General features: G+C 46.4%; 1 protein-coding gene across 1 annotated transcript in view; it reads left to right on the top strand.

Moving 5' to 3' along the window:
- The window catches only part of USP22 (ubiquitin specific peptidase 22), a 46,541-nt gene extending 24,395 nt beyond the window's left edge, over positions 1-22,146 (top strand). Inside the window, exons 3-13 of the mRNA XM_055305595.1 lie at positions 3,400-3,513; positions 5,124-5,225; positions 5,861-6,030; positions 7,198-7,345; positions 9,905-10,010; positions 10,940-11,098; positions 15,722-15,848; positions 16,729-16,820; positions 17,496-17,558; positions 18,087-18,236; positions 19,052-22,146. Coding sequence (XP_055161570.1) covers positions 3,400-3,513; positions 5,124-5,225; positions 5,861-6,030; positions 7,198-7,345; positions 9,905-10,010; positions 10,940-11,098; positions 15,722-15,848; positions 16,729-16,820; positions 17,496-17,558; positions 18,087-18,236; positions 19,052-19,094 — 1,274 coding nt within the window. The 3' untranslated portion in view covers positions 19,095-22,146. The remainder of the gene's footprint in view (positions 1-3,399; positions 3,514-5,123; positions 5,226-5,860; positions 6,031-7,197; positions 7,346-9,904; positions 10,011-10,939; positions 11,099-15,721; positions 15,849-16,728; positions 16,821-17,495; positions 17,559-18,086; positions 18,237-19,051) is intronic.
- Positions 22,147-24,592: the final 2,446 nt, after the last annotated feature.

Genomic DNA, 24,592 nt, shown 5'->3' on the forward strand with positions numbered 1-24,592 from the left:
ATTTGGGTTGTTCCCACCTTTTGGCTCTTCTGAGTAATGCTGCATAAACAGTCGTGTGAGTTTCTGTGTGGACATAAGTTTCCATTTCATTTAGATATATACCTCAGAGTGAAATAGCAGGGTGCTCATATGGTAAGTGTGTGTCGAGTTTTTGTGGGGCCACCAGACTTGCCTACGGTGGCGGCACTATTCTTTGTTCCTGTCAGCAGTTTCTCCACATCCTGGCCAACATTTACTTTCTTTTTTAGTAACTCTGGCCATTATGATGAGTGTGAAGTGGTATCTTAGTGTGGCTTTGATAGGCATTTTCTCAATGACCAGTGATGTTAAATGTTTTTCTCATGTGCTTCTTGGTCCTTGGTATATCTTCTTTGGAGAAATGTCTATGCAAGTCACTTATTCATGTTTTTTTTTTTTTTTTTTGTTCATGTTTTTAATTGGGTTGGGTTGTCTTTTTGTTGTGCTTTATGAGATATATATATACACACACAAACACACACCTCTTGGAGATTTCTGTCTCCTGGGTAGTGAACCCTGACCAGATATATGCTTTGCAGATATTTTCTCCCATTTTGTGGGTTGTCTTTCACTTTCTTAATAATGTCCTTGAAGGCACAAAGTCTAGTGTTGATCAAGCCCAATTTATCAGTTTTTTTCTTTAGTTGTTCATGTTTTAGTTGTTAATGTTTCTGGTGTTAAATTGTGAGTCCACTACCAAATCCAAGGTCATGAAGACTTAACCCCTAGGTTTTCTTCTAATGGTTTTGTACCCTTAGCGCTTTATTGAGGTTGCTGATCCCTTCTTCATTTTTGTATATGATGTAGAGGTGAGCTTCATCTTTTGTTTGTGGACTTCTGGTCATCCCACCACTGTTTGTTGAGCAGGTGGTACTTCTTCCATTGGATGATCTTGGCACCCAGTAGACTTCACTAATTTTACATAGTTAGGTGTTGAGTTTGGAAAGGTGCCTTGAAGAAGAGCTTGTCTAGAAAGACTTGAACACACATTGAAATATTTATATGCCTTCCCCAGGCTGGTAATTGTGCTGTTGTTAACTGTATGCTTGGCATATACTTTTTTAAGATTTACTTATTTACTTGAGGGGGGGGAGGGGCAGAGGGAGAGAATCTCAAGCAGACTCCCTGCTGAGGACAGAGCTCAATGAGGGGCTTGCTTGGCATATTTTTTATTGACTGACTTTGCTTTCCTGAAAATTTGTCATCCTCGCTGTAGTCTGCCTCTGGCTTTGGTATCCCTGTGTCAGGAACTATCCCATTTAAGGAATATGCAGTGCCAAAGGGCTGCCAAGCTCCATGGAACAGCTTTGTTAGAGACTTTCAAAAAATTTGTAGGAATTTTGTCAGTTTTGGGTTAGGGGCAAGGGTGGGATAGGCATGGGATTTTTTTTTTTTTTGGAGTTCAGTTTGCCAACATATAGCATAACACCCAGTGCTCATCCCATCAAGTGCCCATGCCCAGTGCCCACCTCCCTTTCCACCACCCCTTGTTCGTTTCCCAGAATTAGGAGTCTCTCATAATCTGTCACCTTCTCTGATATTTCCCACTTATTTTCTCTCCTTCCCCCTTATTCCCTTTCACTATTTTTTATATTCCCCAAATGAATGAGACCATATAACGTTTGTCCTTTTCCGATTGACTTATTTCACTCAGCATAATACCCTCCAGTTCCATCCACGTCGAAGCAAATGGTGGGTATTTGTCGTTTCTAATGGCTGAGGAATATTCCATTGTATACATAGATCACATCTTCTTTATCCACTCATCTTTCGATGGACACTGAGGCTCCTTCCACAGTTTGGCTATTGTGGACATTGCTGCTATAAACATCGGGGTGCAGGTGTCCTGGTGTTTCACTGCATCTGTATCTTTGGGGAAATCCTCAGCAATGCAATTGCTGGGTCATAGGGCAGGTCTATTTTTAACTCTGAGGAACGTGCACACAGTTTTCCAGAGTGGCTGCACCAGTTCCCATTCCCACCAACAGTGCAGGAGGGTTCCCCTTTCTCCACATCCTCTCCAACATTTGTTTCCTGTCTTGTTAATTTCCCCATTCTCACTGGTGTGAGGTGGTATCTCATTGTGGTTTTGATTTGTATTTCCCTGATGGCCAGTGATGCTGAGCATTTTCTCATATGTTTGTTCGCCATGTCTATGTCTTCCTCTGTCAGATTTCTGTTCCTGTCTTTTGCCCATTTCATGATTGGATTGTTTGTTTCAGGCATGGGATTCTTAAATTGAGCTTTAATACATCTGTTCTAGAGGACTTTAAAGATCCACCACAATATTACTGATCTGCGTCATGGTGACAGAAGACATGGAATAAAAAGTTGTGATTTATAAAGACATTCCCATGTACTGGGTGTACTGTAAAGTTGTAGAATTATCACACAAACCTGTGAGGTGTCAGTGCTGTTACTGTTACCATTATGCCAAAGGGGAAGCTGAGACTCAAAGAAGTGGTGTGTGACTAGTAAGTGGCAGAACTAGGAGGCAGACCAGTTCTACATCTGTGCTCTTCGTGCTGCGTTGCTTCTCAGACAGCTTCTGTGGCTTGGTGAATCTAAGCCAGAACAAATCCTTTTTAATTGTTCAATTGGGATGCCTTTCTTTCAGGTGCTTACATTAAAGGACTTTATCTTACTTTATAATGAAGTAACTAAGAGCAGGTTTTATAGATGATGCAGACAAGAAAGTGCACAAAACCCACTCACAAGTGGGGAGGAGCCAACTCTATGGGTCAAGAAGTCAAGATTATCTGGTTAGGGAACATTTTACCACTGTTCTTAAAGCAAACAGCAGCTGCATTCCTTTTTGTAATCATATCAGGAGTTCTAGATATAACAGAACACGGTTAATGTATGTCAGGTGGCTAAGAGTCCTTATGAACTGATCATACACGATGAAAGTTTTCCCTTTTTGTTTTTTTGAATTTTATTTATTTGAGAGAACAGGAGCACGTGTTGAGGGGGCGCGGGGCAGGGTGGGGGGGGGGGCTGAGCTGAAGGCAGACGCTTAACTGGCTGAGCCTCCCAGGCATCCCTTCCCTTGTTTTAAATACCACTCTTTCAGAAAATAGAGTCCTCATACTTGAGGATTAAGTCTTTTGTAAAATGTGGACGGGATGGCTCTCATTCTCACTCAGATTCCTCAGACTTGTAAGTCCTGAGCTTCCAAGGAAACTACATGTACTGTACCTGCTTAGGATAAAGGTCTGAAGTGATGAAATCCTTTCATAAAAAGGGGTTCTATGATTTGAGAGTAGGGAAACAGTGGAAACAGTAAGATGTGTAAAACACTTAGATGTTTCATTTGTAACCTTAAATGTTGCCTTTACATTTTTAATTAAATTTGCTCTCTCTCCTCCTTTCTCTTTTCAGCCATAGAGCTTATGTATGGAGGCATCTACTGCTTTTTGTGTCAGGACTACATATATGACAAAGATATAGAAATCATTGCCAAAGAGGAACAGCGGAAAGCTTGGAAAATGCAAGGTTTGGTTTTGCCTAGATTTATGTGCCTGATTTGTCTCTTAGTCCTGCATTCCCTCATGTCTGTCCAGGGCAGAGCTGATCAAGAGAAAGATCAGTATCTAGGGAAAAAGTCAGTATAGGGAGATAGGACAGCAGCTGGGTTTTTGCAGGGTGGGTCCTCATTTAGTGGGAAGAACCCCCACAGCTGCTTACTTCCTCCTGTAGGCACCAGCTGAGGATCCAGGAAAAGTAGGTGAAGTGACTCGCCAGACAGGTGTGCAGGCTCCTTCTGCAGGGGCCCAGGGAGGCAGCTGGAAATCCAAGCTTCTCATGGCTGGTGGTCTTTCTGGCGACCAGCCCCTCTCCAGGAACCCACCAAGAGTCACCTCATTAGAATGAAAGATGCTCCTGCTCTCTTATCACTTAGAGAGTATAAGGGTTTTAAGAGCCCTGTGCCAGGAACCAGGGGTGGAGACCAATACATACGTTTTCTGTTTTCTCCTAGTAGCTGTGGTACCAGCATGGGGTTCTCAGTTGCTGTCACTTCCTTGACCTCACACTTTCTTCCTTGGATATGTAGTCAGGGTACACACAAATCTCATACATATGTTTTCCCTATTCATTTCTTTGTTTCTTGTTTCTTTGATTTTTTTTTTTTTTAGTTTTCATTTCCAGCAGATGCTCATGGGTTACAACAGTAAGAGGTGTAGTTTATCCCACTTGACTGGTGAGCATCTGTCAACTAGCAGAACCGTCACTGTTTACAAAGAGAACCCAGTATCTCTTTTACACTTTTTGGGCTTAATTGCTCTGCTTTTGAAAAAACACCATTTTTCAAGAATGGAACAATACAAACAGGTGCTCTCTGAGATCAGATTTGTTTGTATGTAACAAATCTTTTCTGGAGAACAACTTCCTATTCTTTTCTCCCTCAATAATTTAGTAACATTGCAACTGAGTCTGAATATATTATTTCTTTGGGAAGAACATTTACCCTACAAGAACTAAGAAATGCATGGCCCAGAATAAATCAGAGCTCTTCTAAAATCATTCTATAGTTCCCATGTGTCAATGAGATATTATGTCTTTTAAAGTTCATTGAATTTTGCAGAAATATTAGGTCGTGGGAAACAAGTAGGTATTGGGACACTTAATTAGCATCTGCGCCATTATCTGTGTTATAAATCTCTTGTGGGGACAGCTGTCCAACATGATGCATTTTCAGAAGGTGTTTCAGCCAGTGTTTTCTCCTTGTTGCTTTCACTCTTCTCTGGGAGGGCACATCACCTCGGGGCCAAGTGTGCTGCTTTCTCCTCTGTCTACTCAAGGATTATAGGCTTTGCAAAAGAAAAAACAAAAACCATCTTGGCATTAGCATTACAGTAACGTCGATGGGAGGCATTTCCTTCTTTCTCACGGGGAAAACTGCTCATTCACCACACGTTTTTCTAAAATTTAAGTGTTCTTTTTTAGTCTGTTGCCATATAATATGGTTCTAGAAAGACCTCCTGTTGTGGATGCCCATCTTTGAAATACAAGCTGATAAGTGGTCTGTCACCATCATTTTTACTTACAAACACACCTGATGAGTATTGAGCTCATGGCACCTGGACTGTCTTCCATGTGTTTAGGTGTTGGGGAGAAGTTTTCAACTTGGGAGCCAACCAAACGAGAGCTTGAACTGCTGAAACACAACCCGAAAAGGCGAAAGATCACCTCCAACTGCACCATAGGTAGGTGGGTGGCAGTGCTGGGCGTGGTGGTCTGTTGTCACTGCCAGCACGGCTGGCTATTCCAACGTAGATGTGAACAGGAGGATTGCATAGTGTAGTTCTCTCTAACCCCTTGTACATCAGTTGTCTTCACCCCCTTTTCCCCCCACTACTTCTGGAACACCTGTTCTTGGGAGGTGGTGCTACAGTGAGGTTGAGGGGGGGCCCCACAGTGATGGAAACAGCCCTGACAGTCTGTCCTGTAAAAAGACTCACTTATTATGGTCAGGTTGACGCTGTGTACGTGACTTTTAGGGAGAGAAATGTGTGTGTGAGAGGGTTCTCTGGGTTTTCTAATACTTCAAGAATACGTTTTGGAAGCTTTTTAATAGGTTTTGTTAGAGCAGCTCCTTTCTGACCTGTTGCTCTATCTGTGGGTCATTCTATCAAAACTTAGTGGCTGAGGTGAGCGGTAGGATGATGGTAAACATTCCTCAGGACAGTTACTAGAAAAGGCCTAAAAATTAGAAAAAGACATTTCCTCTTACCTCTTGAATGAGTGAATAAATGTAGAGGCACAGTAGTGCCATCGGGCCTCAGTGGTCCTTGTGGTGCAGAGCCTGTCAGCCCCACTCTCCTGTCTGCCTCCCGGCCAGGTCTGCGGGGACTGATAAACCTTGGAAACACGTGCTTCATGAACTGCATCGTCCAGGCTCTCACCCACACGCCACTTCTGCGAGATTTCTTCCTCTCCGACAGGCACCGGTGTGAGATGCAGAGCCCCAGCTCATGTCTGGTCTGCGAGATGTCGTCACTTTTTCAGGAGGTGAGTGCTCTTGACCTTGGCAGTGTATGGCTTCTGTAACCACTTGTGTTTTTCCTTTAAAAAAAAAAAAAAGAAAAAAGATTGACCCAATGAAGGCAGTTTCTGACATCTTATATACAGTGAATACTTAATACATGCGTTTATTATGGAACTTTTTTTTCTAAGATCTTATTTATTCATGAGAGACACAGAGAGAGAGGCAGAGACATAGGCAGAGCGAGAAGCAGGCTCCCCATGGGGAGCCTGATATGGGACTCGATCCCAGGACCCTGGGATCACGACCTGAGCCAAAGGCAGATGCTCAACCACTGGGCTACACAGGCATCCCGGGAACATTTTTTCCAAAGGGAATCGTTAGGGTCTGTTGGCATCACTTAGAAGCATGGTGCTAACTTGGAGGATGAGAAAGAGCCTTTTTGAAGGGGCCCTGCCAGGGGAAGACATTAGTCCGTAAATGCTATGGTCCTTTTACCCTTCCCTCATCGTCTGCCATCTTTTGTTCTCAAGGTGAGTGGCCCTTCTCTTGCCAGGCCTGAGTGTGCTTCAGCAGAACACCTCTGGCTTTGTGGCCATCTCTGGCTTTGTGGCTCTCTACCCTGAGCATGAGGGTCTGTTCTGTTTAGATCCTAGGCTGCTCTCAGGCCGTACCTTTCCCCATGTGGCAGGATAGGGTGCAGGCTGAGCTCCGGTGTCCTGGGTCTGGATTCTCTTCTGCACCCAAGCACTGGAAAAGGTCTCTGAGCTGAAGTCCCTTGGCTGCTTTGGCAACAGAATGGGGCTGGTATGTGCCCTGTTATTGCTGAGAGTGCCCAGGTGTACTTCAGGGGTCCAGCAGAGGAGCCAGCAGATCTGGCCTGAAGTATCTTGCACCCACTCAGCAGCCACCTGCCTTGTTTACGCATTGGGCACTCCTGATTCATCGTTTGGGCCTGTTGGTAGAAAACCAACAATGGAAAGGGACAAAATGATAGATTCAGAAAGACCAGGAGTCCACATAAAAATATATTTTGCAAACAACAACAAAATGGAAATGATATAAAATGGAATCCTTTTCCATTAGAGCAGCTGCAGGAAATTCTTGGCTGCTGTTACATGTTTGTTGTCACGTGTGATGTGTACTCTTTCTTGACATCTTCCCCCTTTTCCTTCCTCTCCACGTCTGAGCAGTTTTACTCGGGGCACCGCTCCCCCCATATCCCGTACAAGTTGCTGCACCTGGTGTGGACTCACGCGCGGCACCTGGCAGGGTACGAGCAGCAGGATGCGCACGAGTTCCTCATCGCAGCCCTGGACGTCCTGCACCGACACTGCAAAGGTGCGCCTGCGGGCTGTCCTCATCCTTGTCCTTGTGCCTGGGGCAGGGGTGGGGGCACCTCTTCTGGGGAACTTGTCTTTTCATTGTGACTTTCCCCCACAAGAAGAGAAACATCCTTCATACCCTGAAGAGATTCTTGATAGTTTTGAAGAGAGGAGGAAATGGTTTGGGGTGTCCCCTCCGACCTTGCTGGGAGTGGACCAGCATGGTGGTTGGTCCTGTAAGAGCCGTAACAGTGAGCAGGACTCTTTGTCCTTGGCGGGCCTTTGCCTGGAGTCCTCTGCTGTTGGGGTCCTCTGAGCCTGACTGTGAGCGAGCTCATGTGTGGCTCCTCGGGGTTGTCATAGCCCATGGTGTGCCGGAAACTTACAAATTGCTCCAGACATAGCAGAACCATCAAAACTGGCTCCTCCCCTTGTGGGGTCTCCAGAAGGACTGATTTTTTTTTTTGTTTTTGTTTTTTTTGATTGTTGTTTTAAGGTAGCTAGAGAGAGAGCTGAGAACTGGACCTGCACACTTGCCAGGGCCACTCCAACCCTCAGTCATGTTCCTTCTGGGATCCAGCCAGGGGCTTTTAAAGTCTCTCTTTGGGTCTCACTGGATCTTGGTTTCTGTCCCACAGCCTGGCCCCCAGAGGGTGACAGCCTCCTCAGGGGCCTCAGATGTGTGTGGGTTTGGAGAGTCTGGGGAAAGGGACAGTGGGCAACAGCTCTTCCATTCGGAGCAGGAGTTTAGGACTGAATCACAAGCCACCACGGTTCCTCCTCTTCCCCTCCCCATGGCGGGCTCCCAGTGAGAAGGCCCTACACCAAAGTGTGCTGACACAGGTGTCCTATGAAGGGTGGGGGGGTGGTTTTCAAATTTGACTGTGGGTCAGCGTCCCCTGGAGGGCTTGCTGGTGTTTCTGTTCAGTGGGTGTGGAGCGAAGGCAGGTGTTCATTCCTGATGGGTCCCTGGTGATGCTGAGGCTGCCGGTTCAGGGAGCACACACAAGTGTAGTGGAGGTGTGCGGGGTAACCAAGTTACCTGGGTACCTGTGGCCTCCAGGCTGGTACAGCTGCCTGTCTTCCAGGTCTTACTGAATTGCCTCCTACTGCTGCTCCTCAGCCTCTCCCTAGTCACAGGGCTGCTCTCAATGTGTGTTGTCTGACATTACAGCTGAGAGGCAAGCCAAACTCCAAATAAGATGGCTTGTTCTCATCAGCTGTCAGGCTTCTGGCTTTTTTGTGTACTTGAATTTTTTCTCCTGAAAAACATACACATCCTTTCAGTGTTCACCTGAGGAACCAAATAAACGGTGCTTAATAGCTTAGGTAAGGTTTGGCTTCCTAGTATGGAGTACAGCATACAAACAAAAGAGCTGGTGTGTAAGGCTGTGAAAGTATTCCAGCACTTGAGGATAGTCAGGTGACTTCTGTTATCAGCGTTAGTCTAACCTGAAAAATCAGCTGCTTGAAAGGCTTTATTGTGAAAACATTCAGGGGACAGAAGCACAACGCAGTGACTGTGATGCACTTGTCTGAGGTATTTCCATCTCACAAATCACGAGAAGCGTAAGGCTTCTCTTGCTGGAAGCAGAGTGTTCAGAATCCTCCCTCAACCCTCCTAGTTCACGGCCACAGCCAGGCCCTCCATGGACTTGGTTGTGTGGTGGTTGGGAGCCTCAGCTATCTTGAGGCCTTTTTTCTTTTGTGTCTTCCTATATGTATTCTTTTATTTCCTAACATTTTGTCTCATGAAATCTTTCTGGGTAGCATTTTCTCCCTAATTGCTCCAGGCAGTTTGCTGTCAAAAGGCTGGGTGGACATCCTTTATTTCTATGTAATAATTTCACTTTTAAATAAGTGATATATATGCAGATAGATACACAGTCTAGTCCTTTTGTCTATTTGAAAGTTCTGTAGTATGTATTTATGGTGTATATCAACATGTGTTGCATTCCACCATGTAAGCTTAGTTAGTATCCATATATCTGCACCCAAATATAGAAATAAAACCTGTATTGAACTAGAGAGGATAGGAATGGTACTTCTGTATGTGCTGCTGATGGGAAAGCAGAACTGTTCCTGAAGTTCCAGAGTGCAGGAGCTGATGAGCAAAGCAGACTGAGGTGAGTCCTGCAGGGACACTTTCTGAAGCCAGGGCACGGTGTATGTGTAGAGTAGGAGGAGAGGAGGGGAGAGCAGGGGCTTTGCTGGCAGCATGTGGCACCACGCCACTGCATGACAGTTTAGTCGTTCTCTGCGTGAACGGGGGAATCTGTAACTCTCCCCAGTGACTGGGCATTAGCTATATCTTGATACCTAGAGAGAAGCGAAGCAGGTCTTAGGGAATGGAGTAAAAGAAGAAAATTGAAAATAAGCTAGCAGGGTTGTTTCCTCTTTGCCCACCAAGTCTCCCTGTTTGAACTAGGGTTCTCTGTGCGCTTTTGAAAGTATCGATCCTTGTGGCTTCATCACCTCTGCAGGTGAATGGCCTCACGCCTTGGGCCTGTAGCTCTCGGAAACTTGCGGACTCGGGGGCACAGGTGCAAATCACACAGCTGCGATCTATCCCCAGGTGATGATAATGGGAAGAAGGCCAACAACCCCAATCACTGCAACTGCATCATAGACCAAATCTTCACGGGCGGGCTGCAGTCGGACGTCACCTGCCAAGTCTGCCAGTAAGTGTGAGGTTCCTACACAGCACTGTGCATTCTTCTGACCAGATCGGGATGCGGTACCCCAGGTCCTGTCTGTGAGGCCTACTTTATTCTGGGTGTTGCTTATTGGACATCATGGTACATTTTCAGCTAACAAAACTGCTGTGTTCTGAGCAGTTTTTAAACATTTTTTACTTAGAGCCAGAAGTTTAGTGGGTTCCCCCACAGCTGTATCTTTTTGGTGATGTGTGGATAGATAGATTGTTTGGCTTTTATAGAGGAGCATCTGCAGCAGCAACCAGATGTGAAGCCGGACAAGTTGAGCTTAAACAGCCAAGCCATCAGATATGTTGAGATAAAGTAGCTCCAGGACAGATCGACAGATGAGTAGGTCACCCTGAGTGGTGCAGGTCATCTGGAGCATGGTCCCCGGGGCCATCTTTATTCCTCTGCCACCCAGCGAGGTGTGCTTTGAAGCCTCCCACCGCATCTCTGCTTCCCTTGGAGTCCCTGACACCAGGAGCTAAATAAGAGAGCCCTGCCTTCCAGAGGGACTAGCACACAGACAGCAAACACTTGGCACCTGTGTTCCAAAGAGTGTTGCTTTTCGTTTCAGTTTCCTTTTCTATGATCTCCAAGGTAGTGTCCCTGATTCTTACAGTTTTTCGAAAAACCTCAAAATGAGTGTGATGATCTTCTGGGTTCTTTAGGAAACTGTTGCTGTAAAAGTAGCCTTTGTCTGAAGTGGCTTACCTGCTATTCCTCCATAGGGCCCCCTTGGAAGCCCAGGATGCATGGGGTGGGAGCTCTCCTGCGTTTTCTGACCTTCCATGTCATTTGGATGGAAGGGCAGAGCTGTGAGAACATGTGGATGCTGTTGGCCAGGTGCCACCTCTGAGGCCATGTGGCTGTCCATTCTCACCAGTGTGTTTATCTCCTCTTGCTTCTAGTGGAGTCTCTACCACGATAGACCCCTTCTGGGACATCAGTTTAGATCTGCCTGGCTCTTCCACCCCATTTTGGCCCCTGAGCCCAGGGAGTGAAGGCAGCGTGGTGAATGGGGAAAGCCATGTAGCAGGAACCACTACGCTTACAGACTGCTTGAGAAGGTAAGAGTGCCACCGGCGCTTTTGTAGACGAAAACTGGTTGGTCTTTTTCTTTTTTTTTTTTTTTTAAGATTCATTTACTTATTCATAAGACACAGAGAGACGCAAAGACATAGGCAGAGGGAGAAGCAGGCTTCCTGCAGGAAGTCCGATGCAGGACTTGATCCTGGGACTCACCGGGATCACGCCCTGAGCTGAATGCAGATGCTCAACCGTTGAGCCACCCAGGTGTCCCAAGACTGGTCTTTCTTTGCAGGCACCTGTCTCTCCTTGCCTTGAGGCTCCTCAGGGTAGGATTGGTCAGAGGAAAGTCCTAAGAAATTCACGGCCACTCGGGGCCCAGTAGGATTTTCTTTCAAATGTCCGATATAGAAAATGAGACAAGATATGACAGCCTGCAGGTGGCTGTGGTTGGAGCCCTTGGCTCCCTCACTGTGTTGCTGTCTCAGCTCTTTTACTATCTGTGCTATACTCCCTCAGTCAGGATTGAAATGCAGCCTTTTCAGGGGAGGACACTGTCTCCTACAACGTTCGTGTCCCCCCGTAGCACCTTGCATGGTGATGGTCTTCTGCCCGACACACGTGTGACTACCTCTGTATACCAGGTCAGAGTGCTGGCAACTGCAAGTGGCAGAAATGGACTCTGGTGGACTGAAGCAGGCAGAGATACTGGGTAGCTCACAGCATCCACAGGAAGGCTAGAGAGGACGCAGCTCAGTGAACAGGTGGTCACCCTGAGATGGCTTGGGGACCAGTATCCAGAAACATACAGCCTGCTACTGGCCTGGACACTCTCAAGTGCAGTTGAGGTGCTGCACCCAGCAGGACACATTCTTCCTACCATTGCTTCTTTAGAACGATTTTTCCAGATAGATTCCAAATTAGGAGTATTCAGCTGGTCAAGCGTAGGTCGTGTGGCCAAATTGCTGGTGGGTGGGAAAAGCAGATACCTGGCTTTCGTGGTAAACTTCACGAAGGAAGATGGACCCCGTCTCCCACCTAGTTTTGGTGGAGGGGTAGCACAGATAGATAATGGAGAAGATATGTGAGTTGAGCTCTGTTGTCCATTCTTTACTCAGGGTTATGTGAATTTGAAGCTAGGACCCTCTTCATGTCTGACATTGTGGGACGTTTTCTTCATGTTGAAGCAGGTTTGGTTGACATACTTGGTGCCAGAAGGTTAGCATAATTTGGCAGAGATGACAAGGATATGAGGATAAGTGTATTTCAGTTTAGGGGCACTGCACATGGAAAGAAAAATGACAAAGTATCAGGAACTTCCAGAAAAATAAATGAGAAAACATCAAAAGGGACTTTGGACTCAGCATTATCTACGGCACTGGCGTATGTTTAAAAAAATGTGCACCCTCATGAGAAGCAGTGTGTTGTTTATTGATAAGTTGGTTAATTGGTACTAGTTGGCAAAGTGGTTATAACTGGCTGAAGCATGTTTATCCAAATGCGAGGGTGAGTAAAATGTTTACACCTCTAGTGTGACTTCACAAGCCACGAAGGCAGCATATCAGGAAACTCGGACCTATCACGGAAGTGAGTTCTGGTAGCTGGAGCCTCAGAGGCGCTACTTGAGGGCTCCTTTAAGGAAGTGTTGTTTGCCACCAGGCTGGGTAGGTTTGTTGCCTCGGGCACTTTGCTTTCCACCATCAGTCACCTGTTTTCTGAATGCTTGCTGAATGGGCAGAGTCTTCAGCCCAGTTTCAGCTGTGGGCTGGCCTTGGACTTCAGTTCTAAGAGTCAGTGTTTGTCCTCAGTGCACAGTGCTATTTCTGCCCGGTAGTGACACTGGCCTGAATACTAGGCCCTGCTGTCACCCTGTGCTGAATGGGGAAGTCCATGTAGATGTCAGGGAAGTGGTCGTGGCCCCCAGTGTGTTCCTGAGTGGTTTGGTTGGGGTGGTGCCAAATTGGTTTTAGTTGGAAAATTGGATTATGGGCTAGTGTCATGGCTAGTCACGTGTATCCAAAGTCTTCACTATAAACCTGGGCACCTTCTCTCTTCCAGTCAGATACCCAGTGTTCAAACTGCCCTGTTTGGCTTTATAAAAAACTATTCTGTACAGTCCATTCAACTCAGGATCCAAACGAGGCCTACACACTACACTTCGTTGTTTGGTTTCACAAGCCCCTCGCAAATCCGTAGGCTTCAGTCTCCCTTTGGTTTCCTTACCATTTCTATGTTGAAAAGACAACATCACTTTCCACAGAATTACCCATGCTCTGCAGGTTGCAGATTGCATTTATGGGCTCATTCTTGTAGGTTGCAGCAAACCCGCTCAGATGCCTTGTTTTCATTTCTTTTCTTTTTTTCTTTTTTTTTTTTTTTGTATTTTTTTTTATTGGAGTTCAATTTGCCAACAGACAGCATAACACCCAGTGCGTATCCCATCAAGTGCCCAACTCAGTGCCCGTCACCCAGTCACCCCATCCTCCCGCTCACATCCCTTTCCACTACCGCTTGTTCCTTTCCCAGAGTTAGGAGTCTCTCATGATCTGTCACCCTCTCTCTGATATTTCCCACTCATTTTCTCTCCTTTCCCCTTTATTCCCTTTCACTGTTTTTTTATATTCCCCAAATGAATGGGACCATATAATGTTTGTCCTTCTCCAATTGACATACTTCACTCAGCATAACATGCTCCAGTTCCATCCACATTGAAACAAATGGTGGTTATTTGTCATGTCTAATGACTGAGAAATATTCCAGTGTATACATAGACCACATCTCCTTTATCCATTCATCTGTCGATGGACACCAAGGCTCCTTCCACAGTTCAGATACCTTGTTTTCTGGTGTTTCTCCTTTATTTTTTTATTTTTTATTGTGTTCCTCCTTTATAAGATCTACCTGCTGTCTTGTTGGCTTCCCACTCCCGGGGCACCTCCAGGGCAGGTAGTGGTCAGAAGGGGGCATCGTCTGGCCCTAGTGAGATGACAGAGTTCTGAAGGGTAAACAAAGATTTCCAGACCCAGTGGTGAAAAGGTGAATTTTATTTGTTTTTCAGCTTTACATTTACAAAATTTTGCCATATTGAGGGCACCCTGGGTGGCTCAGTGATTTAACGCCGCCTTCAGCCCAAGGTGTGATCCTGGAGACCTGGGATCAAGTCCCATGTCAGGCTCCCTGCATAGAGCCTGCTTCTCCCTCTGCTTATGTCTCTGCCTCTCTCTCTCTCTGTGTGTGTATCTCCCATGAATAAATAAATAGAATCTTTAAAAAAAAAGGAAAGAAGCATACTTTATAAAATTAAAAAAAAACACCACACCGAAACATCTGTTTTATGGATTTGTCTTTTTAGTAGCCACCACCTGTGTCAGAAATGCTTGCCAACTTACTATCTATGGTGTGATCTATTTTCATCATTAGAAAATGATCATTTCCCCATTTTTAAAATTTAACTTCTATTTTAAGATACAGATTCACGTGCATTTATAAAAAATAACTGAGGGGCAGCCCTGGTGGCCCAGCGGTTTAGCACCACCTTTGGCCCGGGGCGTGATCCTGGAGACCCAGGATTGAGTCCCACGCCGGGCTCCCTGCATGGAGCCTGATTCTCCCTCTGCCTATGTCTCTGCGCCTCTCTCTCTCTCTGTGACTATCATAAATAAATAAAAATTAAAAAAAATTATTTAAAAAAATGAATAAATAAATAAAATCTTTAATTAAAAAATAAATAAATTTAAAAAACTGAGTATTCTCTACTGAGTTTCCCCAGTGCTAACAGCTTGTAAAATTACAGTACAATATCACAATCAGGATGTTGACATTGAAGCAGGTATTTCCATCCCTGCGGGTCCCTCCTACCACTACTGCCTCTTAACCCCCGACAGCCATGAGTCTGTGCTCCATTTCCAAATTCAACATTCTGGAAATGTTATGTAAATGGAATCATAGAACATGTAACATTTTGGGTCTCCTCCCCCAGTCCCCCAACATTCTGGGGAGATTCATCCAGGTTGTGTGTACCCATAGCTTGTTCCTGTTCGTTCCTGACTAGTATTCCATGGCATCGTGTACTACTTTCTTTAACCATTCACACACTGAAGGACATCTTGCTTCCGAGATTTTTGGTTATTAAAAAATCTGCCAAAAACATTTGTGTACACAGTTTTTTTCAAGAACGTGAGTTCTCATTTTTCTGAAAATTTGAATTGGTGGGTCTTAAAGTAGTTCGAAAGTTATTACTACTATTTCACCGGACGTTTAATTTAAAAAAATTTTAAGACTTTATTTATTTATTTATTCATGAGAGACCGAGAGAGAGAGAGGCAGAGACACAGGCAGAGGGAGAAGCAGGCTCCACGCAGGGAGCCCACTGTGGGACTCGATCCCGGGTCTCCAGGATCAGCCCTGAGCTGAAGGCTGTGCTAAACCACTGAGCCACCTGGGCTGCCCTAATTTAAAAAAATTTAAGATAGCTTTTAAAGTGATAAGGGGATACGAAAGAAGAAATAGTTTGTTGTTTTCATTGTGAAATTATAAATACTCCTAACTGTATTCATGTTTTTAGTAGAGAAATTAATCCATTGAAAATGATAAACTAATTCTTTTCTTTTTTCTCCTCTCTCATCTTTTTTTTCCTAAAAATATGTTTTTAAAATGCCTTGCAGGTTTACCAGACCAGAGCACTTAGGAAGCAGTGCCAAGATCAAGTGTAGTGGCTGCCATAGCTACCAAGAGTCCACCAAGCAGCTCACCATGAAGAAACTGCCCATTGTAGCCTGTTTTCATCTCAAAGTAAGTTTTCTAGAAAGCAGACTCCAGTGGCCAACTCAATTTTTAATCCCCAGTACAATTTAGAGTCTGTGGGTTTGGTGTATAGAGGTACATTTTGTAACTCTAGTGACTCAGTAAGGAACAGTGAAGAACAGAAGCTGTAACTCTTCCCCTGTTCTCTTTTGCCCAGAGAGGTTTGTGGTGAACCAGAGTAATCACTTCATAATGAAAGTAGGGTGTGAGTTACTCTACTGGGGATGGGGGTTAAGATTTTACTCCTCTTCCTCCCCAGATTCCCCACCACCACCACACCCAACACCAAAGTTTTCTGGTTTTCTTTTACTTAAAAGCAAACAAACACAGAGCATTATGATCCAGTCCAGAGATTGGTCAGCCTTTTCTGTATAGGATCAGATAGTAAATATTTTAGGCTTCGTGGCCACATAGGATCTTTCTTTTTATGGTCTTTGTTTTATTTTATGACCCTTTCAACAAAAAACCCAAACCATTCCTGGCTTGCTAGCTGGATTCAGTAGCCCCAGTCTAGTCAAAGGAATATCTTTGGTGAGAGGAATAGTATGTCCATTTTTGCTACCAGAGCTTATGGATACCTGTTCTATTTTCTACCACCTTACACTTTGCTGGGTTTGATGTAAGTCAGTCGCTTGGCGTCAGTCGCCTTGAACAATCCCATTGTTTCAAGACTGTTTTTGGACCCCACAAATGAGATTTGTATGGATTAATACTGTGTTACTGAGTCTCAACGCTCTGAATGTGGCCACAGGGCAGTTGAGAAAGGAAATGAAAAAGCCCACTTTGGGAGTGCCCAGAGACGCACTGTTGGAGGAAATCCCTATAGCCTCATCCTCTTCCTTCTCTCCCCTCTACCCATTTTCTCTAGCGATTTGAACACTCAGCCAAGCTGAGGCGGAAGATCACCACATACGTGTCATTCCCCCTGGAACTGGACATGACTCCCTTCATGGCATCCAGGTATGAAAGGGTTTGGCACACTATATGTGTGATCGGGAAGGGCATGGCTCCATGGGGTCCGGGGTTGACATGGATAGAAGCATACCTGCTAAAACTGAATTGTTATCCTGATCTTAAATCAGGACACAGTTGAGTTCCCTCAGCCCTGCTGCTTCAGCTTTGAGTTTTCTCTAGCAAATCCTCTGTCAGACTTGGCAAGTGATCGGGTGGGATCACACAAAACAGCGTGGCTGTTGATGTCATGGACTTTGGATACAGCTAAGCAACAGTGGATTTTGCAGTTATAGATTCAGTTTCCCTCATTTTTAAATCTTGATAATCCTGGACTACTTAAAATATATCCTCCTAATAACTGCGACACTTGCTCATACGTTCAACGTGCATTAGTCTCCTGGGGCTTCTATAACTGATCACTACAGACTTGCCTTGAAGCAGTAAGGTGTGGTCAGGTCTGTGTGGGCTGGCCTTGGCCTCGCTTCCTCACCTTCACACAGGGATAGTCTCCCCCTAGAAAGCAGGGTTGCTGGAAGAACTAGAAAGCTTGTCTGAAACGCACCTGGTCTTGCACCTGCTCTGGGAGGCCCCAGTGGTAGTAGTACCATCATTATTGGAGCCATGCATCTGCTCGGTTAATTATTTTAAGTACTGCTGAGTAGCTGCTGTTGTTTGTTACAGCAAAGAGAGCAGGATGAATGGACAGTACCAGCAGCCAACGGATAGTCTCAACAATGACAATAAGTAAGTGGTTGCCTTGTGGGTTTGCCACGGGCCTCTCGAGGGTGAGTGGGGAGCCGGGGACCACTGGAAGGCTTGGCAGGGAGGGCTCCATGATGGCAGAGCCCTGGTTTCTTTTGGCCACTGGCCTGCTGCCTGTCTTGCTGCTATCCAGCCTTGTTGAGAATGCTCAAGCCCTGTTGGGAAAGGACTTTTCACACCTGTACCATAAAGCTCCCATTGCAGGAAGACCTCTTTTCTCTTCTTTACTACCCTGCTTACCATGGGTTGATAGAACAAAGGACAGCCTGCTTATAGCATTCCCAGTACTGAAGCTGTCAGCACTTCCACAAAGTGTGGTTTCTGGCAAAGCAGCTGGAGAGCTGAGCGGACCAGGCAGGTGTTCATGCTCTCTGTACAGCAGCGCTCATTCCTGGGGTGTTCCCATTTGGGGTCAGTGGGCTATTCACTCTGCAGGTTTCCAGCTGCTTCTGGTGGTAATAAAACTGAGTTGACTGCTCCATCTCTCCCCCGCCCGGGCTCCCAATCCAGGTACTCCTTGTTTGCCGTAGTTAACCACCAGGGGACCCTGGAGAGTGGCCACTACACCAGCTTCATTCGGCAGCACAAGGACCAGTGGTTCAAATGTGACGATGCCATCATCACCAAGGCCAGCATTGAGGACGTGCTGGACAGTGAGGGGTATGTCCACGCTGGCAGCTAACTACCTTGGTGCACATCCATTCTGGGGTGTTTGCCTTGAGGCTCTGAAGGAACAAGATTTGACAGGAAGCCAGCCTTGATTGGTCACTGGATGGGCGAGGTCACTGTCGATCACTTAACACAGATAATGTGGCGGTGGTCATTTACGTTCACCATGGCATAAGCAGCCATGTGGGTCCTTAGGGAACTCCTTTCCTCTTTGCCCATTTCATCCCTCCCTGGCCCATTGTCATCCACCTTTTACTTTAAGTCCCTGTTCATCTCGAGACTGTCCATGGAGCCCCCGGGTCCACGGACAGGCTGAGATGAGCTGCTGTGAGCACTCTGGAGGCATCTTTATGTTTACCCCAAGCAGTGGAGCGCCCTTTGAGAAAGTCTGTGTAGAACGATTTGTGTTTGAGAGGATGGCTTTGTGGCCAGTGAGGAGGCTGCCCAAAGGGGTGGATTTTGAACTAGAAGCTGCTGCAAGAGTTTCCTCCAGAGTAGTCTCCACCACAAGGGCAGTAGCTATGGAAGAGCAGAGAAGCGGAGTCTGGGGGTGTGTGGGAAGCGGGGCTGATGAGGATTGTGACTTCCTGGTGCACAAGTGAGAGGACGGGCATTCACTATGGGCTCACTGCTGGTGAGCCAAGGCCCCTCCTCCGTGGGGACCAAGGACCCAAACCCAGCCCAGCAAACAGACCACCAGCATGTGTTGAGCCCACCACACGAGTGTTCCTGCAGGAGGAGGGTTGGTTTTGCTTCAACCTCCATGGGTTAGACTATAAGCATGCTTCTTGTCTTCACCTCCTCAGATACCTGCTGTTCTACCACAAACAGTTCTTGGAGTATGAGTAGCCTTATCTGCAGTTGGTTTGAAAACAATGAAGGCGATGAGTTGGCTAGCCTCACAGAATGATCCCCATCCTCCCCGTCATGAAGCCGCCACCCACACAGAAGTGCCCCCAAGAACATCGGATTCCTCTGCGGTCTGGGCGCTGCCACAGCCACAGTTGGTGCCCGGGCTCGTGCCGTCTCATGGACAAGCGCTGTGCTTGGAACCAGGCTCCAGGACCTGCATGACAGAAGCAGCCAAATGGCAGGCGCGCTGTGTGCGGGACTGGGCACCTTTGATGTGTCACTGGCTCTGCTTCGGTGCCCCTGGAGACCACATGGGGGGGGGGGGGGTAGGGGGGAGCGGGACTGGTCCCAGTGCTTACACTCGGTGGTGCAGTTTAACAAGGCGCCGGCCTGGTTGAAAGTCATGGGTCCATTAAAGCAGCGAAGTACAGGAGCCACAGACATCGTGTAAGGACAGAGGACTCCGCAAAGCATCTTTCTCTGTGAGTTTAGTATTAAATACATACAGCGTGGAGCTCTTAGCCTCCGCCTTGTCCCCGAGCCTGTGGAACAGAAGACACTAACGGGTTTCCAAGCACGTCTGTTCCACAAATCACTTAGCATCAAACTGCATGTGGAAGCGTCAGCCCAGGTGTTCTCTCGTGTTTTTTTTTGTTTTGTTTTGTTTTGTTTTGTTTTTTTAGAAATAGACATTTTCTGATCCCTCTCCCCTTTTCTCTCTTTTTCCACAATGGTGATTTTCATAAATGTAATGGTAGTAACGTGAATGAATTATTGAATTTATACTGAAATTTATTAGATTGTTTTCCTTTATTCTCGAGAGTGAATCTTGCTTTTTGATCGGTGGTGGTTTTGTTGCTCCCCTTCCTTCTCCGCTTTCCTTTCGAAGCATCGGTGTCCTGGTTAAGACGGGTGCAGCGGACAAGAGTCAGGCTGAGGCTAACAGGTATCTCCTAGGAATCTTTGGAGTAAATGAAGGGTCCAGTGGCTTCATTGTCCCCTTCCTCCTATTTTCTTCCTGGCCACCTGTCCCACTCACTGTCCCTGTCGTTGCATGGCGGCTCATGTGTGGGAGGGAAGCCAGGGTGGCTTACAGCGGAGCCTGCGTGCCAGTGCTGTTGCCTCTGCTTTACCTTTGATGTCAGTTAAACCATAGTGGGGAGATGGCTTTGTGATGAGCCGGTCAGGAGAGGGAGGAGCCGCCTGGGGAGATGGAACAGTTTGCAGTGTTCCTTGTAAGATATCTTGCATGCATCTGTCTGGTCACACCCACACGTAGATTGTCCATTTCTGAGAACTTAACCCAGAGATGTAAGGGAGGAGAAACCGCTTTACTGTAGTTCTTAGAACACGTACTGCTTGCCCTGGGAACCCCTCTGTTTCAGGTTCACCACAAATTTTTTTTTTTTTTTTTGTAAAGAGCCGGAGAGTAAATATTTGAGGCTTTCTGGGCCATATGGTCTCTGTCGTAGTTAATATATAAACAGATGAGCATGGGTGTGTTCTAATAAAACCTTTTGTGGATACTGAAATTTGATAATTTTCACATATCATGGATTTTTTCCCCCCTATTTAAAAATGTGCTAACTATTCTTAGCTGGTAGGCCATACAAAAATAGTGCTCCAAATCTGGCTCACTAGCTAGTCAGGTTAGGAGGTGGGTAGGAGCAGCAGCAGCTGGGTAGTTATTGCTCAATGTGGAAGACGCTAGAATGCATGAAACAATGATCCATAGCTGCAGCAGCATCATATATGACAAAGTCCTTAGTGATGCAGCTTTTAAAGTACTTGCTCAGTTCAGGCTCAGTGTGTTTCTGCATTTTAGGAATATGCATTTTAAGATCGTCATCATCAGAAATATGGGTGGGTGCTGGTTTTCAAACCCCACATGCCTGAGCCGTGTGTGTGTTTGAGAGAGATTTGGAGATTTCTTTTTGGGAGAGCCATTGCCTTTTCTTAAGAAGCAAAAAGAGGAGCTAATGCTGGCCTGCAGAGTTCTGAGCCATGAACTTTGCTGCCTTGTGACCTGGCTTTACTGGATTGTCCTGGGTTTTCTGATAGGTTCCCTGTGGTCAGCCGGCCCTGCTTCCCACATCTTTTTCTGCTTATGTTCAGGAGAGTTCAGCTGTTCCGAGAGCATGAAGTCTGAGGACAGTGAGGCCACGTTTATCTTTTGTAGACAGGACTTTAATAAATGTTTATAATATCCAGATTCATTCTCCTTATTCCCTGTTGGCACTAGGGTTCCAACTAGTCACCTGTCTGTGTGCCACTGGGAAGCTCCCATGACTGTAGGCACCCTGGGCAGTGCTGCCAGCAGGACATCCTGCCACCGCCGTGTGTGCTGGGATTTACCTTGTTACCAACAAAATACTCTGATGGGCCTGGAGTTTTTCTCTTGCTCCCAAGCCAGCTATTCGATTCAGGAAAATGGCTTCCTTGTTTCCTAGTAACCACCCCTGTGTATGTGTTCAGGTCATTACCAAGGGCATCTGACACTAAGGGATCATTGCGTGAGCCTCTCCTGCACTCCCTCCAGTGGTTTTAAAATAAGCTGTATTTCTGAGATCTTGGCCATCACTTCAGTGCTTCACAGTGAAACTGGGCTTTTTTTCCTCTTCTGAGGTCTGAAGTGAGTTCTGAGCAGCGTCTGTGCTGGGAGAGTGGGGGTGGGCTAGGGCCGGGGGTGGGCAGCCCGAGCAGCCGGGCCTCCTCTCCAGGGCGCAGGATCGCCCAGGCCTCCTTCCTGCGGCAGCGCCCCCACCCCCACAACACATAGCCCCGTGCTGTTGTCCTTTGGCTTGGTGTGTACACTTTCCTTGGGTAAAATGGCCGTTCTTTTGACAATTCAAGTGACTGTTTTGTTTACTATAACCTTGAAAACAAAAATTGTAAGAAAACAATTCCAATTATTGTGCTGTGGATTTTATTACCAAGATGTTTACACCTCCCTTTTACCTGTCATTTTGAGGAACTGTCAACTCTTCTCCCTTAATGGCTTGTAGTCTTTCCTATGTCATAATAAAGCAACATTTTCTTCTGAAAACTAGCCGACTCTCCTCTTCCTAATGACAGCAGCCAGAGAGGGTGCTATGGATGAGAGGCTCCTGTGTGCGGATGCCAGGGCTGAGCTGTGGTGACAGGAACCCTACCGAGGTCAGCGACCAGAGCCCCTACTTGGTTTGGGCGAGTCCAGTGACTGCCTGGGGGGTGGGGAGGGGGGTGGGGGGATGTCCATGCACCCCACATGTTCTCATTTTCTCTGATTGGCTCACTGCTTCTCTGACCCTCCTTTCTTCCTCTTGGTGGGCAGCATGTTGACATATCCAGGATTCAGGACAACCATGCCCTCTCAGAGTTAGTCACTGGAATAGTCAACAGAGGAGCTTCTTTATTTTTTTATTTTTTATTTTTTATTTTTTAAGGATTTATTTATTCGTGAGAGACAGAGAGAGGCAGAGACACAGGCAGAGGGAGAAGCAGGCTCCCTGTGGGGAGTCCGATGTGGGACTCAATCCCGGGACTCCAGGATCATGCTCTCAGGCTGAAGGCAGGTGCCAAACCACGGAGCTACTCAGGCATCCGGAGGAGCTTCTTAAATGCAGGAATCCTTGCCCGCATTTAGTGACCAGGCTTAGGATAACAACATGCATTGGTATAACAACATGCATTTGGAGTAAGTGCCCCAAATGAGAAAAGTACATGAAAATATAAGGAGAAAATGTGCACGGTTATGGCTGCCTTTGATTCTGTAATTGGTCACAGGATTGTAGTTGACATTTGTGACATCCCCCTCCCCCCAATCCCTATTCCCTCCACACTTCCCTTGTCCTCAGAAACTCCCTTAACTGATTTTTTACCAGGTTGACCCAAACCCTTATTGCTGAAATACCCTTTTTTTATGGAACCTTTGCTGCAATTGCCTTTACTTCCCTTACATGGAAACACCAAGAGATACCAGAGAATCCCCCCGAGTCCCAGGTATAGTCCTCTGTCCCCACAGAGTAGCATGCTCTTCATATTACTCAGAACCAGTGTTGTGTCGCTCAGTGGAAAATATTCCCCTTAGGGTCTAAGACTACTAAGCCAACAAAGACCAAATTTTCCAGGCCTGGAATAAAAAGATGCTTTGATTGGATTATTAGTGTAATACTGGGAAGTGCTGGGCAGCCCGGGTGGCTCAGCGCTTTAGTTCCTGCTTTTGACCCAGGGCCTGATCTGAAGACCCAGGATCGAGTCCCATGTCAGACTCCCTGCATGGAGCCTGCTTCTCCCTCTATTTGTGTCTCTGCGCCTCTCTCTCTCTCTCTCACTCTCATTCTCTCTCTCATGAATTAAAAAAAAAAAAAAATGTACTGGGAAGTGCCAACTCCACTCCCACACCTTGATCCTCAGACCCATATATTCTGGCTGTAAGGGAGGGAGTCCGCACAAGATAATGGTCTCTGGCTAAAGACATAAAAAAACACCCTGAAAGGTAGAACCCCATTCTTTCACCATAGCTGAGTCCTCAGTATGCCCAGCTGCTTCCAGGAGGGGGGTGATGTAGTGAGAACAGTTAGTTCCATGGATACAAGCCTGTTGCTCACGAATGCCCTTTGCTGTGATTTGGGTTCTGTGATCAGAAGCAATTTGTGGAATGTGACAGTGATTGGTGCTGCTGACAGGGCTGGCATGTCTGTCATCAGAATATGAGTTTATTCCAGTGAAGACAAATCTCTGCCCCCTCCATGATGCAAGAGGCCCAGTGAAGTCAACCTGCCACCGGGGGGGCTAGCTGGTCCTCTTAAGAAATGCCATCCTAGGGCCTCTGTGTTAGTGTTCGTTGTTAGCTGCTTAGGCACTCAGCTGTAGTTAGCTTAGTGAGTCTCAGGCAGGGCAGGTCTAAGACGTTGAGCCTATTCTAGCTCCCACCCGTCTTCATGGCTCTTTGGTTCATGGGTCCACCAGGCAAGCATGGTGGCTGGGGAAGGAAGCTGACTACATCCAGACAGCATGCCATTTTGTCTTCTGATCATTAAGAGCATCACCTATAGGGAGTCTCTGGTGGGCTCACATGGGTACAGATATCTTTGTAGTCGGTGCCCATTTTGAGAGGTCTGTCCCCAACCAGACCTTGTCACCAATTCTTTAAATCCTGTTCAGGTGGGATGCCTGGGTGGCTCAGCGGTTGAGCATCTGTCTTTGGCTCACGGCATGATCCCAGAGTCCCAGTATTGAGTCCCACATCAGGATCCTTGTGAGGAGCCTGCTTCTCCCTCAGCTTATGTCTCTGCTTCTCTCTTTATGTCTCTCGTGAATAAATAGATAATATCTTTAAATCAATCAATCAGTCAATCCTGTTCAGGTATTTGACCATCTAGCCAAGCTGCTAGCAACTTACCACAAATCAATGTAGGTCACTACTTTTGGCCCTTTCTTACTCCAGACAAAGTGGGAACCCAGATGCACAGCTCAGAGTTCCACTCAGGATTTTCCTTCATCACTGTAAGTGT

The sequence above is a fragment of the Nyctereutes procyonoides genome, unplaced genomic scaffold, assembly GCF_905146905.1.
Source record: "Nyctereutes procyonoides isolate TBG_1078 unplaced genomic scaffold, NYPRO_anot_genome, whole genome shotgun sequence".
In the NCBI taxonomy this organism is placed as follows: Eukaryota; Metazoa; Chordata; class Mammalia; order Carnivora; family Canidae; genus Nyctereutes; species Nyctereutes procyonoides.